At 50.0% G+C, this 11,199-nt stretch overlaps 1 protein-coding gene across 1 annotated transcript; it reads right to left on the bottom strand.

Moving 5' to 3' along the window:
- Positions 1-439: 439 nt before the first annotated feature.
- Positions 440-9,012, bottom strand: LOC135981794 (endogenous retrovirus group 3 member 1 Env polyprotein-like). Its single transcript, XM_065586045.1, has 2 exons — positions 8,347-9,012; positions 440-2,968 (listed from the first exon to the last, which is right to left on the bottom strand). Exon 2 carries the CDS (start codon positions 2,601-2,603, stop codon positions 957-959), a length of 1,647 nt encoding a protein of 548 aa, XP_065442117.1. The 5' UTR covers positions 2,604-2,968; positions 8,347-9,012; the 3' UTR covers positions 440-956.
- Between the last annotated feature and the right edge of the window lie 2,187 nt (positions 9,013-11,199).

Raw genomic sequence — 11,199 nt, forward strand, 5'->3', positions numbered from 1 at the left:
GCTAAAGGAGCGCTTTTGTCCTCCTGTTTGATCAGTCATCTGTTAGCTGCCTGTCCCTCTGCTTCCCAGCCCTTTTATCCTCCCAGCCTGCCAATCAGCAGTGGCTGGCAATGCCTGTATTAACCCTTTGGTTGCTGGACTAGCATGGGGTACCAGCCTCTGACACAGCCTCTTACCATACAAGTAGAAGAAGCAGACTTGATGGTTCCGCATGCATTCCATGAACATAAAAAAGGGCTGCTAGTGCTACAAACGATGAATGATTTCCCAGATGGATTCAGAAGCTGGAACTGGAGAAAAGGCACATTAGAGGGCCTTTGTATCCTCCTCACATCTTTACGCCCTCTTTGGGTGTCTGGTGTTTTTAGCCAGGAGCAGTCATTGTGCTCAGGGGATTGCAATTGTGCCTGGACCGTATGTATGAGCATGATTGTGTTGGCCAAATAGGGCCCGTTTCCCCCCGGAGCTTACCTAATTACACCAAGGAGGCACGGAGAGACAAGAAGACGGGTACCAGGTCCTTTATTTGTCAGTCAGCTGAGAGGGTGCTCCCATCGGCTCATGCCAGAGGAGAGACACACCTTTCAGGGCCAAACAGGCCTCTTTTTATAACCAGTAACAAACAACTTAGCCTTGATTCTTCTACGTCATTACACTGACCTATAGATAATAGGTTACACAGAATACATATATTATTTTGGGGAAGGGGGTACAAGAAACATCTGTTGCGGATACATTTATCATATTGAAGGGAGAACGAGGTACATCCCTTGACCCTTTGCACTAAATACCTTGGGGAGATATGAAGAAGCAGCTGCATATACTTGTGAGCCAAATGAGCCAATTAGCAAATAGCTGACATGGTTAAATGCATGGTTAGATACACATCCCTAATTTTATTTAGATCTCTAGGCCTTTTCCATCAGATCTCCCCCCTTAAAAGCATTTTAAGAGTCTTATAGCCCTTGTTCTTCAATTTCTACTGGTTTGTACAATATCATCATTTGTTGATATGTAACCTGACTAGCCAATCTCCGGACTACCGCAACCAAGCAAGGGGTAAAGCAAGCGAGAGTTAATAGGGTAGTTACAAAGAATACAAAAAGGAGAAAACCTTTTCGTAGCCATCCCAATTGTGGCAGCCAGGAGGTAAACCAATCTGTGTCCCACCCACCCCAGGTCTGTACTGGGACATGGGCTATCTTTCTCATTTCCTTTGTTAACTGTTTTACTGCCTGACCATTATCGTCTATTTGTAAGCAGCAGTTAGATTCATTTAGTTTTGCACAGAGTCCTCCTTCCTCTGCTAGCAAGTAGTCAAGAACTATGTGATGTTGAAGAATTGCATGTCTCATTTGAGTTGATTGATCGGCCAAAAGGTCCAGTGCTGCGGCTGTTTGGTTAGTTAATACTTCCAAGATAGCCTGCAGCCTAATGATTCGGTTGAGATTATAGATTGGTTCCCTGGCCCCTGTTACTAGCTCACTAGGGTTCCAGGTGGCCGGTCCATAATGTTTGATGATTCTTTCAGGGGGCCATTCCTGAGCTCCCCAAGTCTGGGAACTCCCGGCAGTCAAAGTGGAGTCCACAAACCGTTTTTCTCTAATTAAATCATCATAAACCTTAACTCCCAACCTATTTCCTTGGTTTTGAGGTAGTAAAAAGAATAGAGGCCTAATATATCCTACATAACATATTCCTGACCAGTTTGGAGGCAGCCTACGATAAGCGTAGGATCCACAGATCCAATAATGACCTTTCAAGGCCCAGATTCCATTAGCAAAGGGGCCATCCCAGGTCTCGGGGTTGTCTGCGGGGCCTGGCTCCTCATAATACAAAGCGTTACCTGATTCTATGGGCCCCCCGAGAAAATTATCTACGTCCGGATTACAGTACTCACATTTCCATGCCCCAGCCCTCGCCTTCCAAACACAGTTGCAACCAAATCTTGGGCTACTGGTACTGGACCAAAATTGTTTAAAATGGGTCACTCGGGTTCCATTAGGGTGCTGCCATGCCCACTGATACCATCGTACCACGTGGTCCTTACTAGTGGTGTTATCTCGCTGGCAACTTAAAAAGAGGGCATCAAAGTACCCATCCAATCCTACTGCCTTACAACCATCACCCGTATGATTCCAGTAGGAACATCTTACCCAGCTATGATTAGTCAGCTTTACATGGGTATGGTTCCAGCGTCCCTGATACTTAAAACAGTCATACGGGCGACAGTAGGGATCCCAGCAATCAAATCCGAGAGATAAAGTCCAGTTGCACGTACTTTCTCCCACATACTTTCCTTCGCGCTTTGTTCGATTAAGGCAAAAGACACCCATTCCAGTAGAATAGAGCCGCCAAGGGTCACTATCCTCAGTCCACCTTCCCATTCCATTATGCACTATGCTTAGGTTGCTTAGCCACCATTTGGGCTGTACTGGTTGGGCTACCCAGGGCCACTCATTTAATTCTCCTGGACCGCCACATACCCAACAATTGGTAAGGTTAAAGGAATCGGCTATTATTTCCCCTAATTGCAAAAACTTATTTTCCCAGCTATATGAATCACTGAATATACATAACAGAATTACAAGGGATAACCTCATTGTCCCTTTCTTCTAAACAGTCCCTTTAGTCCCTCTAGTCCTTGGTACTCCCAGATGGAGTCTTCGCCTGTGCCATCCCGGGCTTCCGGAGCCGGGGTGGACAGAGGGCTGTTGTCCTCTTCAGTTGTGTCGCTCTCCGGGTTTGGATTCAGAAACCGCTTTACTCGTGTATGATGTGTCCACTTGTCGCTCCCGAGGACCTTAACAGCGGCCTGGCTGATGAGCGATACAGTGTGCGGACCGTCCCACCGTGGCGTGAGGGGATCACGCTTCCACTTTTTGATAAGGACTTGATCACCAATCTGGAAGGAATGCACGGGTTGATCCAAGGGAAGGGTCTGGAAAGACGCCGCGTATCGATGTAACTGTAACAAAACAGATTGTAGCGCAGAAACCTGTTTCCACAAGGTGTCATTCCCTACTTCCCAGTTCACATCCTCCCGGTACCCCGGGATGAGTACTCGGGGAGGGAACCCAAAGACCAGTTCAAAGGGTGAAAGTTTCAGACCCTTACGCGGGGCCCTCCGAATACGGGTAAGGGCGAGTGGCAGAGCGTCAGGCCATTTTAAACCGGACTCCATACACAGTTTAGTGAGAGTATCTTTGAGAGTTCTATTCATTCTTTCTACCTGGCCCGAGCTCTGCGGTCTCCAAGGTGTATGCAATTTCCATTGGATACCAAGGGCCCGTGACACCTGCTGAACCACCTGAGAGATAAAATGGCTTCCCCGGTCTGACTCAATTACTTCAGGGAGATGGAAGCGGGGAAGTATTTCATGTAACAGGGCTTTGGTGACTGCCCGTGCCTGACAATGCCGTGTAGGGTAACACTCTACCCACCCAGTAAGTTGGTCAACAAAAACAAGCAAATACTTATAGCCCCTACAAGGGGGGACTTCAGCAAAGTCCACCTGCCACCTTTGAAAAGGATATGCAGCCCAGGGCCGGCCTCCCATTGGGGCGGGAGGGCCGCACCCCTTTTGGTTTGTTTGTTGGCAAATAGAACAGTTATTAACAATTCTTTGGGCCTCCATATGCATTCCCAATCCCCTGAGGGACCGGGTAGCTAAATCGACCATAGCTCCTGATCCCAAATGTCCCTCCTTATGTAAGGATCGGAGAATCTCCTGGAGTACTGGTCTAGGTACAAAAATTTCCCCCCCTGGCAACTTCCACCACCCAGAGGGAATTTGTTGGGCCCCTGTGGCTTGCGCGTGAGACACTTCCTCTGTTGTATAGTGGGGAGCAGGGGTTTTGACTCCTGTATTTTGGGCCCAGAGAAGCCACGTGACTCCTCCTTGTGCGGCTTCTTTCGCGGCCTGATCAGCCAATCGATTGTATTTACGCTGTTCGGTTTCAGGGGCCCTCCCATGTGCACGCACGTGTATCACGGCGACCCGGAGGGGGAGCATCAGGGCCTCAAGTAATGACTTAATAAGGGTCCCATGGGCTATTCTTTGGCCTGAGGCCGTAATGAAGCCCCTTTCTTTCCACAGGGTTCCGTGGGCATGCACCACCATATACGCGTAACGACTGTCAGTATATAGATTAATAGTTTTCCCAGTTCCCAACCGGAGAGCCTCAATAAGAGCCACCAGCTCCGCCGCCTGGGCAGATAAATTGGGGCTAAGCTTAAACTTGTACACCTCTCCACTCTTAACTACGACGGCTGCTCCTGTAAATCGCTTCCCATCTTCTACATAACTAGATCCATCAACATATCCTTCGATATCGGGATTGGGCCAGGGCAAGTCTGAGAGATCAGGGCGAGGTTTAGTCTCTTGTTGCAAGACTTCAATACAATCATGGGTGGGGCTGGCCCTACAGGGAACCTGGGGGTCAGGCAGCAAAGTAGCTGGGTTGAGGGAACTAACTGTCTTGAAAGTCAGGTTAGGGGCCAACAAAAGCCCTACCTCATATCTAGTATGCCGACTGGGATTTAGATGCTTTTCCCCGGCTCCTGTTCCCAGTATCTGGGGTATCCCATGGGGCACCACAACCTCAGTGTCCCCACCCAGGGTTAATTTTTCAGCCTCCTGTACAAGGAGAGCGGTCGCAGCCACGGCTCGTAGACAAGCCGGCCAGCCTTTGGCAACCGGGTCCAATACCTTTGAGTAATAACCTATGGGTCGCCAGGTCGGTCCCGACCTTTGGCACAGGACTCCAGATGCCACCCCTCCCCTCTCATGAACGTATAGGGTGAACGGCTTCCGGGAATCTGGGAGAGCTAAAGCGGGAGGCTGAACTAAAGCCTTTTTAAGCTCTTGAAATGCTTTTTCTTTTTCCTTGGTCCATGTCCAGTGAAGCAGACCCTCTTTAGTAAGGGACTCGTATAGTGGTCTGGCCTTCCCTCCGTAGTCAGGGATCCAAAGCCGGCAAAAACCGGTTAGTCCCAGGAAAGCCCTCAATTCTCTGGGGTTTTGGGGTCGAGGGCTCTCGAGTATAACTTGGATCCTATCTTTACCCAAGCTACGACGTCCCTGACAAAGATGATACCCGAGAAAAGTGACCTGCTGTTTAACCAATTGGGCTTTTTCCCTGGAAACCTTGTACCCCTGAGCTCCAAGAAAATTAAGGAGTTCTATAGTCTGCTCTCTGCAAACTGTCTCCATCTCAGTACTTAAGAGCAGATCATCACAATACTGAACTATGTTACACGAGGGGTGTCTAGCCAGGAACGGGGCAAGATCTCTTTTTAGCTGGCTGCCAAAGATCTCGGGCGCACAGGTAAGTCCCTGAGGGACAACAGTCCAGAGATACTGAGCCTTGTAATGGGTATCTGGGTCCTCCCATTCAAAGGCAAACAATTTCTGAGACTCCTGATCAAGGGGTATAGAGAAGAAAGCATCTTTTAAATCTATTACCGAGAACCAGCTGTGGTCCTTGGGGACTTGGCCCAAGATAGTATGAGGGTTTGGAACAACTGGATAAGGGGCCTCTATTAACTTATTAACCTGTCTTAGGTCCTGGACCAATCGGTACTGCCCATTAGGCTTAGGCACTCCCATTATCGGAGTATTGTACGGGGAAGTGCCTTCCCTTAGCCAGCCGTACTGTAAAAACTTTTGAATCAGAGGCTTCAACCCGATCTGAGTGGTTAATTTAAGGGGGTATTGTCGAATTCGGACTGGGCGGCTTCCTTCCTTAAGGGAAATATGCACTGGTAGAGCGTTTCGAGCCCGAGCAAAGCCTCCCTCCTCAGCCCAGACCTTAGAGTTAACCCCTGGCAGCTGGTCCCTCTCACTCTCCGGCTGCGCCGGGGGAGGATTTTCAGCACTCAGAAGGGCCATTTGATAATTAGAAGTTTGTTGTTTAGGAAGCCTAACTTCCATAGTCCCATTATTATTGAACGAGATTTCTGCCTGTAATTTAGTAAGCACATCTCGTCCTAGCAGCGCAATGGGACAGGAAGGGCTACAAATGAATTGGTGGGAAATATGATGGTCCCCTACTTTCACTAGGAGAGGAAGGGTTTTTTCCAATTTTATGTTTTGTCCCTCTATCCCTTGAACTATAGCACACCCTTGAGCCCTTGCTTGAGGAGCCTCTGCGAGGGGAAGCAAACTAAGGGTAGCCCCTGTATCAATAAGGGCTTCAATTGGGCGGCCCCCTACCTTAATAGTTACCGTGGGATCCAGGCTGGCAGGCTGTGCCGCCAGAAGGGGCCGCTGGGTCCCCTGGCCTCCCTATACAAATGACTCTCCTGCGCCGTTGTAGAAAATGGGCGCGGGTGGGACCTTGTTTCTATATCCCTCCCCCATGGTGTGTCGCTGGGGGCATTCGTTCTTCCAGTGTCCCTCCTCTCTACAGATAGCACATTGATTTCGTCCCAAACGGCGGTCCTTTCCCTTCCCCTGTGGTCCTGTTTGCCCCTTGCCCCCCTTTTTCTCATTTCCCTCCCTCAGGGCCATCGCTAACATGCGGGCCCCCTTTTTCTGTTCCTCATTGTCTCTGCGATCATAAACCTTCAATGCAATCTCTAAGAGCTCCTCTATATTTTTACCCGATGCCCCGTCCAATTTTTGCAACTTTTTCCTAATATCCTCATAGGACTGCCCAATAAAGAGGGGAATTAACACCCGCTTCCCATTGGCATCCTCCGGATCGAGGTCTGTGTATCTTTTACAGGTATCACACAGGCGCTCATAAAAGGCAGCTGGATTCTCATTCCTTTCCTGTAGAATATTATACAGCTTGGCCCAATTTGGAGTCTTTCTAATACAGCGTTTCATCCCCTGTACTATAGCTACAGCATATCTGCGATGGAGGTCTCGACCCTCCTCAGTATTATGGGCCCAATTGGGCGCGGTCTCAGGGAGCTGGTTGGCTAAATCAGCTGCGCTTGCCCCCCCTCCTGCTAGTCCCTCACGGGCTTTTGAGAGGACCAAGCGCCTTTCCTCCGCAGTTAGTAGGGTATTTAGAGCAACTCTCATATCGCCCCAGGTAGGATTATGGGCCGAGACCAAAGTTTCAAAGACTGCTGTTAGTGGAGCGGGGTCCTCCGAAAACGGGGGGTTCTGGTGCTTCCAGTTATATAAATCACTCGTAGTAAAGGGGACATATACCATAGTGAGTGTACCTCCGGGGGCTACAGTTTCCCTTAGGGGCAGTTGGCGCACCGGGGATACCGTTGCTGTTACAGGGCTCTTAATAAAGGTAAACCGTGTGTCCCCAGGGTTGTACTTCTCTGTTAATTTCCATTCTCCCTCAGCCGTCCCGGGGCCAGTTTTGCTCCTTGTGCGGTCAGACACCGCGGAGTCTGTGGAGCTCGTAGAGGGCTCTGGAGCAGAGGAGTCCTGATCACTGAGATCCTCTCTAATGCTTTCTCCTGATCTTTTCATCGGGGTTTCACTTTCAGGGGAAGGAGACTGTTCTGGCAGGACCGGAAGGCCAGGATACACTGGAGGAGGGGGCATAGGGTCAGGGGCAGAAGGGATCACAACCGGTGGACAGAGTTTCTTAACAGGGGGACGACCCGGGTGCCTAACAGGGGCACGGGCCATTAAGGCCCCGATGGCCTGGGCTTTACATTTTTGCAGCCAAGGGGGGGGATTGGCTGCAAGATCCTGCCAAATATCTATATAGGGAAACTGGTCCCAATGTCCATCCCCAGTTACAATGCCATGCATGGCTTGCACAGTTTTCAATTTAAGTGTTCCCCCAATGGGCCATTCCACCCCAAATGTCGTCCATTCCACAGTACAGAATTTTATCAGATCATCTTTACATAATACCATTCCATAATCAGCCTGGCGTCTAAACGCCTTCCAATTATTTAACATACATTCCAAGGGTGTCCCAGCATATTTGCTTTGCCCGGACCCCATTATGCTTGTATTCAGTTAAACCTGGTCACGGGTTCGACCGACCCCCCTTGCGTTCAAGATATCCTGGTCACGGGGTTTCCCCTCGCAGGAGTCTCGGGGCGGCTAGAGTCGGTTTAAGTCCTAGACCTGGTTATCACAATTTCGGCTTCCAACACATCATTAATATGAAAAAGAACAATATCCCTGCCAAGAATAAAAGCAGGCCCTGGGACTTTTCTAAGTCCCAATAATTGTCCAGTACAGCCCACGGACTAGTGAAATTAGTGAAATTATTCATTAGCCGCTGTCTGGTTTAGTTACCATGACCACAAAAGGTTCATTCACCTACAATACCTTCCCACACAGGGGTTACCTAAAGGGTCCAACCTACACTGCGGGGGCGTTATCCCTCAAACCCAAGAGGTAAACGCACTTACCGCCCGGAGTGGCCGCGTCCGGCTGTTGGACCTTCCCCTCTTCTGGTACCGTCTTATCTCCGTGTCGTTAGGAGTTCTCTTTAGAGAGGACACAGCCGCCCCGACCGATTGTGACGACCCGAGGCCCGAGCAAACCAACAGCTCGAGGTGGCCACTCCTCGGAATCGCCTTCGGTCGTCGGTCAGTGCCCTCCACAGGGAGAGAAGTCCCGGCGGAGTCGCCAATTTGTTGGCCAAATAGGGCCCGTTTCCCCCCGGAGCTTACCTAATTACACCAAGGAGGCACGGAGAGACAAGAAGACGGGTACCAGGTCCTTTATTTGTCAGTCAGCTGAGAGGGTGCTCCCATCGGCTCATGCCAGAGGAGAGACACACCTTTCAGGGCCAAACAGGCCTCTTTTTATAACCAGTAACAAACAACTTAGCCTTGATTCTTCTACGTCATTACACTGACCTATAGATAATAGGTTACACAGAATACATATATTATTTTGGGGAAGGGGGTACAAGAAACATCTGTTGCGGATACATTTATCATATTGAAGGGAGAACGAGGTACATCCCTTGACCCTTTGCACTAAATACCTTGGGGAGATATGAAGAAGCAGCTGCATATACTTGTGAGCCAAATGAGCCAATTAGCAAATAGCTGACATGGTTAAATGCATGGTTAGATACACATCCCTAATTTTATTTAGATCTCTAGGCCTTTTCCATCAATTGGAAACAGCTCTTTGAACCGTAAATCTTCTTCACCTGCCAAGGGGCGAGGCATGATCTGGCTCTGAGTAAGGATGGAGGAAACACTGGGATTTTGGCCTGTTTATTAATAGCTAGTTGAGAAGTTCCTACAGAAAGATGGTTTGGTTAATGTGGCCAACATTTCACATCTAGCGAACCACATTCTCCCTTCAGATGGTTGTAAATATCGTTAATGTCACTAAAAAGATTAGCGTAACCAGGAGAGTATATGTGGTGGCTCTGGATAGCCACCAGAGTACATACACTGGGTGGGTTTGTACTGAGGCAGCTAGCCCAGAGCTGCCACCTGTGCTATCTCCTGGCCACATTGCTATTTTTAGCAGCCTAGTTTGGGCAGAGCTAGTGCGTGTCCATTTAGCTAAGTTGGGAAGAACCATAGGGCTAGAAGGGACCACAAGTGTCATCTAGTTTAACCCCCTGCCAAGATGCAGAACTTGTTGTGTCTAAACCATCCAAGACAAATGGCTGTTCAGACACTTTTTGAAAACCTGCAGCAAAGGAGATTCCATGACTTCCCTAGGAAGTTGGTTCCATTGTCCTACTGTTCTTACAGTTAGGCTTGGTCTACACTACAAACTTAGGTTGACATAAGCTGTGTTAAGTCAATCTGATAATGTACGTGTCTACACTACTGAGTCCCTTCCGTCGACCAACATGGCCTGTAAAGTCCATTTCTGTACAGTAACTCCCCATTTAATGTCCTCTCGCTTAACGTTGTTTCAGTCTTACGTCCCTGCTCAGTTACAGAATATGCTCCATTTAAAGTTATGTAATGCTTCACTATAATGTCGTTTGGCTGCCTGCTTTGTCTCCCCTACGCTCCCCCCACAGCACCTCCCGCCCACCGTCAGATCCCGCGGATCAGTGCCTTCCCTCTTCTTCCCCCGCCTCCTGCCCGCGGCAATCAGCTGGCTTATGGCTTCAGGAGGTAGGAGGGAGGGGAAAGGAGCGAGGACTCGGGATACAGGCTCCCCCGCCCTTCTGCCTCCTGCATGTTGCAAACAGGGCCGGCTCCAGGGTTTTGGCCGCCCCAAGCAGCCAAACAGAAACAAACAAACAAAAAAAGAAAAGCCACGATCGCGATTGCGATCTGCGGCGGCAATTCGGCGGGAGGTCCTTCGCTCCGAACAGGAATGAGGGACCGTCCACCGAATTGCCACCGAACAGCTGGACGTACCGCCCCTCTCCGAAGTGGCCGCCCCAAGCACCTGCTTGGTAAGCTGGTGCCTGGAGTCGGCCCTGGCTGCAAACCAGCTGATTGCCGCTGGCAGGAGGCGGGGAGGAGGGGAGGCTGTGCACAGAGTCCTTGCTCCTCCCTCCTGCCCCCTGAACACTGCAAACCAGCTGATTGCTGCAGGCAGGAGGGAGAGGGGAGAAGCGTGGACACAGTGCGCCTCCCCCCTCCCTCCTCTGCCTCCTGCTCACGGCAATCAGCTGGCTTGCGGTGTTCAAGAGGCAGGGGAGGGAGGGGGTGCCTGCACACCGTTTACTCGCTCCTTCCCCCTCCCTCCTGCCTCCTGAATGCCGCAAGCCAGCTGATTGCCACAGGCTGGAGGCAGTGGAGGGAGCGGGAGGAGCGAGGATGCAGCATGCGGAGTAAAGTGAGAGGGGGGAAGAAGAGGCGGCTGCATTGAAAAAAAAGGGGGAGGTGACGGCTTCCTGTTTGTCTCCCTTCCCCCCTGACCCGGTGCTGCTTTTGTAAAAAACAAACTATTTGGGGGGCTTTACACTTGTACCTGTCCTCAAGCACTGTCCAGTTTACTAGGGAAAGGGGGTTTTTCTCAAGTTCCAACCTGTGATCCCAAGGATGTCTTCACAAAAGCAGCAGGCACAAGACCTCTTGCCCATGCCTCGTGGCCTTACTCACCATGGCTGGAGCAGCAAACCGACTCTTGCAATAGTAGCCAGTGGTTGTGATTACATTGTGGCTTGCAGTGAAGTGTATTGAGGGGTGGTTTTTTTAATTAAAAAAATATTAACCTTGCACCAGCAACAATGTATACACTGTTAATGCTGCTCTTGTGCTTTGTATTCCCTGCAGCTGAAACCTTGTCCGTTGCTACATCCTCCACACTGGGACAGAGACTTTCCC

The sequence above is a fragment of the Chrysemys picta genome, chromosome 2 (genome assembly GCF_011386835.1).
Source record: "Chrysemys picta bellii isolate R12L10 chromosome 2, ASM1138683v2, whole genome shotgun sequence".
Lineage (NCBI taxonomy): Eukaryota > Metazoa > Chordata > Testudines > Emydidae > Chrysemys > Chrysemys picta.

What these genes read in the sequence shown, in the direction of transcription:
- LOC135981794 (XM_065586045.1), bottom strand. Translation starts at nt 2,603, where the DNA reads ATGAGGTTATCCCTTGTAATTCTGTTATGTATATTCAGTGATTCATAT.